General features: G+C 32.7%; 1 protein-coding gene across 3 annotated transcripts in view; it reads left to right on the forward strand.

Annotated features, from left to right (window-relative positions):
- TOX (thymocyte selection associated high mobility group box) overlaps positions 1–13,822 on the forward strand; it is a 352,655-nt gene that overhangs the window by 325,095 nt on the left and 13,738 nt on the right. For all 3 annotated transcript variants that reach the window (XM_051970153.1, XM_051970152.1, XM_051970154.1), the window contains one exon: positions 12,568–12,954. In XM_051970153.1, the coding sequence (XP_051826113.1) occupies positions 12,568–12,954 (387 nt within the window). The remainder of the gene's footprint in view (positions 1–12,567; positions 12,955–13,822) is intronic.

A 13,822-nucleotide genomic window follows, 5' to 3' on the forward strand; every position in this document is an offset into this window, starting at 1 on the left:
CACCATCTAGGTCCAAGTTTTAAGATGTCATCTTCTCTTTAGTCACTTTAAGATAAGTGACTTAAGCTCTCTATGCTTTAGGATAAGGATATAAAATTCAAATAGAAACTGAATATTGTGAACTGCATATTGATTTGGAAAACCACAAATTTACATTATCTTTGCTATGTTGCATTTTGTTGGCATTTTTATTGTTAAACATTCCTAAATTACTTTTTAATCTGGTTCCAATCTTGGGGGTTTTGTAGGCCCTTGGAATTTGACACCCCTACCTCAGCTGTGTAGGATTTGGCAAACCCTCCATAGAAGAAGAAAATTTATCTTTCCAAAGCAAATGGAACATTTTAAATTGAAGTTCTAGATTAATTATTCAATCCATCAGTAAATATTAAATGCCTAGTATATTTCTGGCATTGTGCCAAGCGTTAGGAATACAAAAAGTGGCAAAAGACCTGCCCTCAAAGGATCTTACAATCTAATGGGAAGGCAAAACGCAAACAGATATCATACAAAATGAGCTATATGGAGAATAAATAGGAAGTCATTAGAGGAGAATTAAGAAACTTTGAAAAAGGCTTCTTGTAAGAGATAGGGTTTCCTGTTTGGATTTAAAGGAAACAAAGGACTACTCAATAGTGGAGTGGTGAAATGAATGCTAGCTTTGCAGTCACATGGCCGTCACATGAGCTCTGGCTCTGTGACTGACTGACCACCCCCATGACCTGGAGCTAAGGCAACTTCCAGCCTCAAATTGATCGTCCATTATTGTTATCTCACATTCTCAAATGTTGTCTCTGTGGCCTGAAATTATTACAGAATAACAAGTCACTTTGATATGATACTTTACATTGTACCCGATAACACCTTCCCAGCATAATTCAAATATATTTATCTCTCTATTTCTTATAAGAAACTGTTTTCTCAGAATCTTGATATTTTTGTGAATACAGCTTGTATCAAGGCCAAAATTTAAATCCAGGTCTTGTGACTCTAAGTTGAGTGCCTTTCTACAATCTTTATAGTTCCCTTTACTGTAACACTGAGGTTTAGTTAAGGCATCTAAATTTCCTAAACTTTGGTTCTTTAGACAAGTTCAAATATTCTGTCTTTTGTCTTAGAGGAGTTGTTGGTTATATCATAATTCAGACTTGAATATAACAAAAGATATATGTGTAATCTTGTTTAAAATTTACTTAATTTTCCATTCTTAAAGTCTTAAATACTTGTCTTTGAGTGTCTGACTGGATGTATATTTGCTGTTTGTCTTTTTTTAAGCAAAACAAGACAAAATGAACTAAGAACCTATTGATTTAAAAACATAAAGAAGTATTACGATATATGGACTAAGATTTTACAATATAAGATATTCCATGTTGGTTTAGGTGATCTCCTATTCTATCCCTGGCAGTGGAAAAGGAAAAAAAAATTCCTTAATCTAGGTATTAAAATGTAAACCATCCTCCAAATGAGAAAGAAACTAAGCCCCAGTAAGGTACATGGGACTCAGCCATGTAGCCTGACAATAAGAGCTAGACAAATCCAAATATGTTTTCCAAACCAGAAATGTTAACAATTTTACCTAAAAAGCCTTAACTTCCCCTCTATCAACCTATGATTTATTTCTCATTTATTCATTCATCAGAGCAAATTTTTATATTTATATTTTTGCCCTCTCTTTGAAGGTTCAATAATATATAAATCCAATAAAAATTATATGAAGTTAATAGTTTTTCACTAATAAAAATTAAAATTTATCTTGTGGATTTCATCATCACAAACTTAAAAGTCTTCAGATTCCATGACACTGATATTATACTAATTATATTATGTTACTCTACACAAAATATGAAATAATTCATTTGCTACATTTCTCATCTCAGCTTACTTTCTTTTTAAAGATATAATGAATTTTAGTCTGGCTACTTCCGATAGGTAGAGATCAATATATAAAATAAAAATTCCAGGACAAAGTGTTATAGGCAATACTATGCAGATTACCAGAACTCCATAACACTGACTAAGCCTTTACTTTCAAAACAAGTGTTCTTAGATTTGCTCATAGTTGCAACTTTAGGTATTATTCTATCTCAGAACTGCAACCTACAGTACATAGCAATTTGTATAAATGCTTGGAATCGCCATTTCTGCATTTAAAAACCAAGCATTTTTTTACAGCTTACTCTGACATTTTTCTTCTCTTTGGCAGTAAGGAATTTTGCTGGAACTGTTAAATGTCTTTTTATGTACAGTTATCTATTGTATGTATACAAATTGAAGGAGAGGGGTAAATACCCTTTACCCACACAGAAAGAACACCCTGATTCTATGTATGGACAGATAGATATGCAGCATAACCTTGTAGGTGACTTCATAAAACTTACCAACTCATCATCATATCAATCAATAAACATATATTAACACCTACTGTGTACCAATCCCTGGGCTGAGTGCTGAAGATGTAAAAAGATGCAAAAGATAGTTCCTTCTCTCAAGTAGCTTATAATCTAATTGGCGAGACAATATGCAAATAAATATATACAAAGCAAGCTATATACAGAATAAATAGATAATTAACAGAGAGAAGCCATTAGAATGGAAAAGAATTAGGGAAGGCTTCCTAGTAAAGGTAGGATTTTAATTGGGACTTAAAATAAGCAAAGGAGTCCAGTCTTTCAGCCATAGAAAGCACCTTCAGCATCATTTAGTCTAAACTCTTGTAATAGACAAGGGCAGCAAGGGGAAGTAACATCACTTTTTTCCAGTCTAATACTCTTTTTATTATGTTATTTTTTAAAGCTTCCATTCCCCTCTAAATTGTTCCATGAAGCAAAAGGAAAGGGGAGAAATAAAGAAATATTTATATAGCACCTATTACATTTCAGGCATTGTGCTAAATACTTTAGATACTATGCCAGTTGATCCTCACAACAAGTCTGCAAGGTAATGGGTGTTATAATTCTCATTTTACAATTAAGGAAACTAAAACCAAAAGAATCTTGCCTAGAGTCATACAGCTAGTAAATAACTGAAGCTAGATTTGAACTAAGGTCTTCCTGAGTCCGGTGTTATATACCGTACTCTGCCAGCTGCCTCCATACACATAAAACTTATAGCATAACTTGTTTATATATAATGTGAAAATTATTTTAAGTTAAGAAATTTGAATTTTAAATTAAGAAAATAAAATGGATAATGAATGGCACCCGGGTAATGAATGAAATATTTGATTCATGAAACAAAGCCAGGAAATGGAAATAATAATGGTGCAGCTTGTATTATTGTGAAGAATATATTTTTTGGTAAATCTTAAAGAACTAGGTAACTATGTTATTATTAATGTTTATTTTTGGAGTTGTATAAACTCCAAATGAGTTCCCACCCTCAAATCTTTCCTTATCTCAATTCATGGAGCATGTGATTTTCCCAAAGTAAAAGTCTATATGTTATTCCCTACCCAATCAACTTCTGATGACCTATGTATTCCAATGTAATCTCCCCTTTGTCATTTAAGCTCTTCACATCCATGTGTTTTCTTGACTTCTCAGTCTTCTTGGTACATTAGTACTATTCATATATTCTAAAGACTTTCCTGATTTTTCTTACAGTGTTCCATTTCCCATCTCTATGTTTTTTGCATTGGTTGCACCCTATTCCTCATATTTTCTCCCCTTCTTTGTTTTCTATCAAAAAGTTTAGTCTTCAGCTTCTAAAAAAGACTTTTTCTGCTCTTTCTATATTTCTAGTACTTTTCTATATAAAATCTCTTTTTGAGTACTGTGTATATGTTTTTGTTTTATGTATATGAGTATATGCTTACACATATATAGCTATATGTAATGAATATTTACACACATAATATTTACATACATATGTTGCCCCTATTCTCCCCTTTACAACATAAAATTGTTGTATAAACAAGTATAAAGCTTGTTTTGCTTTTATCATTTGTATTCTTTAGCACTTGGAATAATGTTGCTACATGGGGAATGTTTAATAAGTGCTAATTAGTTACTTGATTGAATTTTGATAGGTATTTTCTCAACATTAAATGGGTTCACCAAAACAGGTATTGCAGTCAAAAGTCTATGTGTCAGAAGTCCACAACCATAACATCCTGACCAGTATATGAGTCTCTGGATGTGGCTGAGGCTGTTTTCCCTCAGCCTTTTCAATGAAAGCAGTTCTTACCCGGTCAGTAGCAGAGACATTGTGGACCTAAGCAGCACCTTAAGCTTACAACTTTTCTTATGCCCTAACTCTCTCATACCTGATCTAAAGAGAACAGTAAAATCTTAAAGAGTGCTGATATCCTTATTAAAGATGGAAACAACTCCTGAAATAAAGCCAAAGATTAATAACACCCTCTTTGAAGTTATTAGATTATTTTGTTAAAGGGAATACTATTCAATTAATGTGGGTGACCTTTCTGATCTATTTTGACCTGAAATAAATTGAGGTCTAAAAGAAATTATATAAGAAATTTGAGGCTCAAAACCAAAGTACAAATGAATGAACATTGCTTTTCTCATACAGAGAAGATTCCATGAAATGTTCTTTGAGTTGTTTTTCTAGTCATGATAATATGAATCATCCATGACTCCTAATAATTGACTTTGCCTGCCCCTGCAATTGACTATTCTATAGGGAAAAAGATAGGAAATAAGAAAATGATAGGAAATAGGAAATGATACTAAAGATGAGAAAATCATTTTGTTAAGTGTATGGTATATTGAGAGAAGGAAGGATTTCCTTGCTAGAACATCTTAAATTTCTGGCATTTTTATTATTTTTTAATCATTGCAAAGCAACATAGAAGTAATACAGAAAAGCACCAAGGAAGTAAAAAGTGGATGCTGAAATACAAAGTTGCCAAGGTATCCTGGCATAAATAGTACCATGTGGTTCCTGGAGTTGAAACAACAGGAAAAGGAATATAGATTGAGAGGTTGAGGAGTGGGAAGGGACAAGTCCAGATGTTACCAAGGATAATCTTTTGAAAGAATTACACAGAACCAAGATAGGAATCAGATGAGCAATGCTTTGAGAAAATAAGTATGCTCCATTGTTGTCTTCCAAAATTATCTTAGGACCATATGATGTCAGGCAGGGCATTTAACTGCTCTCAGCCTCAGTTTATTCATTTATAATATAGGGATAAAGCTATATTGGCTTATCTATATTATATTTATATAGGTAGCTAGATCAATATAGCATTCATCTCAAAGAATGTGGGCATGCAGATCAGTGAGATAGCATTAGGCAAAATGCTTTATAAACTTTAAAGCGATATTTGAAAAATATTCTAATTTCAATGATGTTGCCATTATGCCAAATTTGGAACCCACCTCTGCTTTTGGATTTGCCCTCAAAGACAGCCTATAAGTCTGTCTACAAAACAAGTATCCTTACTTCCTAATCATCCCGCATTATTGACTCAAAACAATTTTACCAATTTAATCACCCATCTGAACAACTGATTTGGCTCCACATGGTTTTTGGAAAGTTCCTGAAAATTAAATACATCCTCAAAGGATGAAAAATCATCAGTATACGTAAAAGCATGGCCAATAGCCAGGAAGGCAATTTCTAAGCAGCTTTCTAAAAAAGTTTGGAGAAGTGTCGACATTCTCATGTATTTATGGCCTCTAAAGATATTTCCTTGTAAGAGACAACACCACCTGGAGGTATGCATTCATTTGTGAGATGCCAGTCTAACTTTGAAGAACTTGTTTTTCTCATTATCTCATGGAATTATAGGAGCATAGATTTTGAGCTAGAAAAGACCTTTGAGGGAACTGAAGTTAATGTGATTTGCCAGTGATGAGATAGATAGCAAATAACAAGGGTATGGTTTGAACCCAAATCCAGTATTTTTTCCATTTTACCGATGATGTCAAACTCAAATAGAAAATAGGGCTACTAATCTGTACATAAGGATCCCTGTGGTCACACATTGATTTAATTTTAAAATGTAATATTATCTGTTTTATTGTCTTTCTGTTTATTTTGTTACTTTCCAATGAAATTTTAATCTGCTTCCAGCACCCATGGGCCACATGTTTGACATTCTTCCACTACACCAAGATGGTGGAAAATCCTAACATAAAGAGAATGACATGAGAAACTTCCTTTTTCATGGTACAAAGGAGGATAAGAAGGATAATGTCTAATCAAATTATGAAGTATCCTTTTTATCATGCCCATAATACAGAAACACAGCATTAAAATTAAACTGAAGAGCAATAAATTTAAAACAAATAAAAGAAATGATTTCTTTTTACAGCATGAGGTAAAGTGGCAGAATTCAGTGCCATGGAAAGTCATTGAGACAAAAACTGTGTCTGAATTTTAAAATGGGCTGGATAATTTTATGACTGTTAACATAAAATTTGCAGCTCTATAAGCCCAGACAGTGATTTAAAGATAATAAAATCTCATGCTTCAGGGTGCAAGTTAATCACCTGCAAGGGCCAGGAAGAATTCCCCCCTCCATATGTAACAATGCACAATAGAGTGGGTACATAAAATTTTCTTTAATTCCCATTACATCTAGTAGTGGTCAGTACTGAAATCAAGGAATCAAATTAGATGGTCTATTAATTTGATTTGGTTCGGCAACTCCTGTAGTGTTACCTCCAGTGAGTTTTATATCTTCTGTTGATACTTCCCTATTTTAAATAACAATTGCTTTGTCAATCTTTCACTTTTATAGTGCACGTTGCCATACTAGGGAAGCAGTCACATATATAGCAGTGTCTTCATTATCCAGAGTAAATGGGATTGAGATGATTTGAAATAACCAAAAACTTGGTTAATAATGAATCCTAGAGAATCTTGGAGCATAGAGCAGAACAATGAATGCTGCATATTTTTAACATCTCAAAAGGATATTGAAAGGAATGTTCTGTGAAGGGCCTTAGTTTGGAAATATCATTGAGTGCTTTAATGAAATCACTATGGCTTACTGGGAAAGACCTTCAGCATTTATGTCCAGCTGTATACAATAATGCAGTAGGAGGTAGCACACACTTAGAAGATAACCCCAAGAGTAAATTCCTTCCATAACAATGTCAAATTCACATAGATGATTTTCAAATGAGTTTCACTGGAAAATTATATTTGTCAGGTAAAAATACAGATCAAAGAAAAGTTATTGGCGTTGGGGGTTATAGTGAGAGGTTATATAGATTTGATTCATTTTATTTAAATGAGAAATTCAATTCAACTTAATTTTGTCACATTACTTTTCCATTTACAATAAGGTAAAACAAAATTAAGTATCACCTTTTTGAAATTTAAAAAAAAGTTAACTTTTTAAAAAGTATTTAGTGAGTATGAGTATGAGACCATACTTACTTAAGTATTGGTATGATTTGTGACAGAAATGGATGCCACATTAGACTTCTGTACAAAAGAACTTTAAAAGAAAAAATGTGGGAGGGGGAAATAGTTTACAATATTTATAATATTAATAATAGTACTATTACAGTATTTAGAGTATTAATAATAAAGAGTTAGCATTATCATTGATAGAACGTGACCAAAGGTTTGAAAAATGAGTGAATTTGGGTTCAATTTTGTTTGTTCAGTTTAAGATGATATTTAATAACTTGTTCCTCAACCCCTCTATTTATTAAATAGAGGGAAATGGTACCTCAAACTAGTACAGAAGGATGAAAATAAGAATAAATTAACTTAATTTTATGAATGAATGAAAAAAGAATTTACTAAGGACTTCTTCTATGCCAAAAACTATACTAATAGCAACTCTTATAATATATCCTTCAGAAATATTGTATGAGTAAGGTGAGTTGGGGGTAATCAACTATTAGCTTTTTCCTAACGGTATATTTGAGAAAATTCAAAAGATGCATTTGACAAATATTAATTTAAAAACCAGTATGTGTGAAAGATTAATATATATATATGTATATATAAACATGCATGTACATATTTTATATATAAATGTGTATGTCATTTTTATAGAGTGTCATATCTGTATACACACATATGTTCATATATGCTTTTATAAAATATATATGTTTAAATCTTCTATAGTGCCTCATAAATGTTGGGTTTTAATTAATATTTGTCAAATGGACACATGTATGTACATAAATAACTTACATGTGTGTGCATATGTGTCTGTAATAAACATGTTTATAATATACATATGTATGAAACAATACCTGCCTTTATGAAGATAAGGTATACATATACACACATATATATGTAAATTTTATATATAATATATACATACGTATATATTTAAATAATCCCTGACCTTAAGAAGATAAGGCATACACACAAATAGTTGTAATACAAGCTATAATATGAAAGTAGAATGAGAAATAATGCTTTGTTGGATCAGAGGAAAGAACATCTAAATGGGGGTATCAGAGAAGTCTTCATAAAGGAATTATTAAGTGAACCTTGAATAATAATAATTTTATAAATTGTATATTCAAAAATTATAGACTGGCATAGCTTCCCTGTTATGTTCATTAAGGGGAATTTGGCTGGGGTGGGGTAAGGATTGGAAAATAAAACTAAGGTCAAATTGCAAAGGATCTTGAATGATAACTAAGGGAGTTTGGTTTTATTCAGTAACAAGGAAATACTTGTAATATTTTGAGGGACCGTAGCAGAGAAAACCTGTATGATTAGAAAAATCACAGTACCATTGACAAAAACTGGGAATTCAAGAAGAAGAGCATGTCCAGGAACTAAGTTAAGGAGTAAAGCTTGAGTTACACTGAGTTTGAGACACTGGTGAAACATCCACTTGTAGGTATACTTAGTCATTTAGAATTGAGTTCTATTCAGAACTCAAGAGAAAAGATTTGGGTTGAAAATAACTCTTTGGTAGTCAACTGCATAAGAGGTAATAATTGAAGCTGTAGTCTGGTGTTCAAAGAGTAGGCATGTAGAAATGGGGATTAGCTTCATTTTGCTTGAACCAAGGAGGCCAGAACTAGAAATGACAGCTAAAAATAGTGTAGAGTTGCTCTATTTGTCAAATAATTTAAATTGTTCAAAAGTGAGATGAGCTGCCTTAGAATATCATACACTTTTCTTCATTAAAGGTCCTAAGATGGAACCAGCACAGTCACTTATGAAAGATGATTCTAAAGTGATCCCTGTTCCAATAAGAAATGGACTAGAAAATTTCTAAAGTCCTATCCAACTCTGAGATTCTGGGTATCTATGAGATTGCCCAAAAAGAGTAGCAATAAGAAAAGAAGAAAGCTGAGAACAGAAGACTTAGAAGTATTCCTTTTAGAGAGAAAATCATAAATAATAGTCAAAGGGCCGGGAGAATAACCAGAAAAGCACAGTGAATTTAATACATAGAAGCAGTTTTGGTCAACATACATGGCTTTCTTTTGAGGCAAGAAATACACTTTTTAAAATGGAATCTTAATTTATATTTGCTATTGGGGTGGGGGGAGACAAAAATACATGTGGAATTCAGTGATTTCTCTGAACAACAACAACAAAAAAAAAGTAAACTCATGCAGCAGTGCATCTGGGCTCTGCTAAATTACTTATTGCTGTTATAAATTTATCATGAATGTATTTATTTAAGTCAAATTTATTTACATAAATTTACTTGTGCCAACAACATTGAAATAACATATATTATATATTAAATTCTAATTCCTGGGGTGATTAAGGCTTACATATGTGAGATTACACACATACACATACACACACACACACACACACACACACACACACACACACACACACCTCTCCTGTGTTCAGATCTGTCTCCAGGCACTTTCTAAATGTATGATCCTGGGCAAATGACCTAATCTCTGTTTGCCTCAGTTTCTTCAACATTCAAAATGTGTTTTTAAAAGTACCTATCTTGTAGAGTTGTTATATGGATCAAATAAGATAATATTTGTAAAGAATACTAAGCACATTGCCTATTACATAGAACAGACAATAAAAATGCTTATTTCATACATACACACATAAATATGTATATATTTTAATGGATAAAAGGTACCTAGATAATGAGGTGATTTATGCTGCAGAGATGCATAATGAAAACAATTTCAATTGCATTCACCCCATATGTATCAATCATAGAAAAAAATTGTAAAAATCCTCTCCAGTTTCGAATGAAAAACAATTGGAAAGCAATATGCAAACTAAATTTTGAGTTGAAAATTTGAACCTTCTTTTAACTCATTATTAACATTATGTAATCCTTTTTTCCTTATGTGAAATAGAATTTAAAGGTCAGTTAAATTCAAATTTTCAACTTATATAATATTATATAATAATTATATAATAATTTATAAGTGGCACGGTGGATAGAGTACCAGGGTGGAGTCAGAAAGACTGAATTCAGATTTAGTTTCAGATATTTATTAGCTATGTGATCTTGGTCAAGTCATTTAACCTTTATTTGCATCTGTTTTCTCATTTCTAAAATGAAAATGATAAAAAATAGTTCTTACTTACATGGGTTGTTTTGAATATGTATGTATGTATGTACATATACATATATATGCAACTTATAAATTTTAGTTATTATATGTGATAATTATTATATGTTAGAAATTACTTCTATATGCCAGGAAATGTACTAATTAAATGTATTTCACAACTATTACCTCATTTGATCCTCACAACACCCAGAAATGTACGTTCTATTATTATCCCCATTTTACAGTTTTGTAAACTGAGGCTAATAAAAGTATATAACTTGCCCAGAATCACATAATAAGTATCTGAGGTGAAATTTTAACTCAGATCTTCCTGGTTCCAGTCCTAGGATTCCATGCATGCCTCTGCTTTAGTATGTAGTTTGTGGTGGGGAGGGGGTAAGTGAAAAATACATATGCAGTTTTATTCTTATTGTTATTTTTCATTGACTTTTCTAATTTTATTGGCCAGAGCATTTTTTTTAATTACTAGCAGAGCTGAAGCTTGACTTATGAACATGAAGGGTTTTTTATAGTCCTACATTATCATTTATAAGAAACTAATTTTTGTAATGCAAGTATTTGTTGGTTGTTGGTGATGGAACATAGATCAGGAAGAATGCAAATAGACTCTCCCAGAGTCAGTTTATCCTACAGTGCTGAGAGTAATAAGAAACTTATTTTGAGTTGTAAATTGAATAAATGTGACTTGGCGGTCACAACATGAGGGCATATATGCATCTTCAAGGCCTTGTTCTGACAAAAGTGACATTTCTCCAAGGGCTAAAGTTTAGCATTTTCTTCAGTTGTTTTCACCTTTTAACAGTTATTTTGTCAAACTCTCCTCCCCCTGCAAAATTAGTAGGTATGTTCTTGACTATTTCTTCTTTGTTTTTCTTCCATAGTCCAGAATTGTCATTACATTATGATGTGGAAAATCTGAGATACAAACTCCCCACATCTCTGTCCACAATTCAGATGAGAAAGTCATCTATAATTTATTGTCTTACTGACTTATCTGGGGCACTTTGAGGTTAAGTGATTTGTCTATAGTCACATAGCTAGAGGAGGACTTGAATCCAGATTTTCCTGATTTTGAGACCTAACCTTTATCAACCCCACCAAAAAGAACACCAACAAGCTAATTCTCAACAATTTTCTGACTTTCAGTGGAATGAATTTAGTTTATAAGTCAATTAAAAGATCATTAGGAAATTGGTATAAGATTGTGGAAAATTTTTAAGCCAAATTACAGTAATTTATGATGTCTCAAAATTAGGAAAGAGGTTATTTTTATCCAATCATTATGGAGAACAATTCATCACTAACTACTTAAAGAAATCAGAATGAGCTCTGGTAATATGGTTCTGTGCAATTTAAGTAATTTATTTCAGCAGTCTCTTCCTCAAAACCCGTTTCCAGAAATTTCTGTTCTCTCATTACAGATGTTGTGGTCCCACTGGGAAGAAAAATATATACAAAAATGTAATCCCATAAGAGAAGCCCAAAGATGAGCCTTCATAAAGTACATTGCATATCTGTTTCAGAGTAGAATGATAGTACTATTCTCTTGTTTCCAAATAACCTGGAAAGTCAGGAGCTCAGGTTCTAAAATCTAGAGAGTGGGAAAAAATCTAGACTGTGTTATTTTAGAGGTATGACAGCTAGAATAAAAAAGACAAGATGCAAAAGTAAAAGAATAGGCTTGGGTAAGGAGACAGGGAGTTTAAGTGCTGGTTCTTTGGTTGGACCTGCCATATAACCCCAAGCCAAACCCTTCACCTTTCATCTGAAAGATAAAGATAATTTGTACTGCCTGACTCACAGTATTGATATGAAGACAGCACATTATAAATTATAAAGTACCATCTAAAATAAAAATCAACAGCAACAAAATTCAGCAAATAGATTATTGTTTGAGTAATATCTTATTGGTAAGGTAATATAAAGAAATTCTCTTTTTTTTTAAGTCAAGGAGCCAAAAATGTATTCTAATCTACTAAGCATTAGTTAAGTGTCTATAGTGTACAATAGTGCTATTCATGAGTATAAGAATACTCTTGAATACAAAAATCAGCCTGTGTTTTTGTCAATCTTATACTATTTTTGTCTGTTTTCTCCACAGAGTTACAGTGAACCTGTTGATGTTAAAACATCCCAGCCTCCTCAGCTGATTAATTCTAAACAGTCAGTGTTCCATGGGCCCACTCAAACTCATTCAGCTCTCTACCTAAGTTCCCACTATCATCAGCAGCCGGGAATGAATCCTCACGTAACTGCCATGCACCCTAGTCTCCCCAGGAACATAGCACCGAAACCTAATAACCAAATGCCAGTGACTGTGTCTATAGCCAACATGGCAGTGTCTCCTCCTCCTCCCCTTCAGATCAGCCCACCTCTTCACCAGCATCTCAATATACAGCAACACCAGCCAATCACAATGCAGCAGTCAATTGGAAACCAACTACCAATGCAGGTCCAGTCTGCCTTACATTCACCCACAATGCAACAAGTAAGTATTATTTTGCTAACTGTTGGCTTTAGTTTCTTTTGTTAACTACAGGACAAGATTATTTATTATAATAAATGGGAAAGGACTTTAATCTTTTTTCTCTGTTCTGCAGAATATGTTTATTATGCTTTTAGAGCATGTCATTGTGACAGAAGCTTTAAAAAGTATGAAAGAAATAAAAGTAAGGTTGAATAGTAAAAAGTGTAGATGCAGAAAAGGAGAACTGTTAGTATTCAATAAATGTAGTTCCACTCTTTGGAAAAGTAAAGTGATGAGTGTGTGGTACATCAGAAGGTCACAAGAATTCTTGATGGTTGTTTTTTTTTTTTTTTTCATAGTCATGGGTTTCTTTCTACAACTCCATGTCAAATGCTAGGCTTGTGTTTCTAGGATTAGCAACGCTTGTTTTTAAAAAGTGATAAAAAAAAAATATTCAAGCTTCTGTCTATGTCAGGAATTCTAAAGCAAGTGTTCTTAACCTTTTTGTATGTGAGTCATGAACCCCTTTGCAGAATAATGTTTTTAAATGCATAAAATAAGTTGCATAGGGTTACAAAAGAAACTAATTTTTTTAAATAAATGTGGTTTTTTTTCCACCATTTAAGTTCAAGGACCTCCTGAGTCCCTAAAATGCATCTATAGAGCCTTTAGTGGTCTGTGATTATAGTTTAATAAGTCCTATTGTAAAACATCTGTAGCAAAAAAAAAAAAAAAGCTTCATAGTTTTAATCCAAAACAACCAGAAGAGAGCCCACTTCTCTTATTATGAAGACATAAAAGCACTTCATCTACTGATCCAAATGAAGCCAGAATCTGGAAGCCAAGAATAGTACCACAATCACATGCCCCAATGTTGTTGCCCCTGGTA

This window comes from Antechinus flavipes, chromosome 1 (genome assembly GCF_016432865.1).
Source record: "Antechinus flavipes isolate AdamAnt ecotype Samford, QLD, Australia chromosome 1, AdamAnt_v2, whole genome shotgun sequence".
Lineage (NCBI taxonomy): Eukaryota > Metazoa > Chordata > Mammalia > Dasyuromorphia > Dasyuridae > Antechinus > Antechinus flavipes.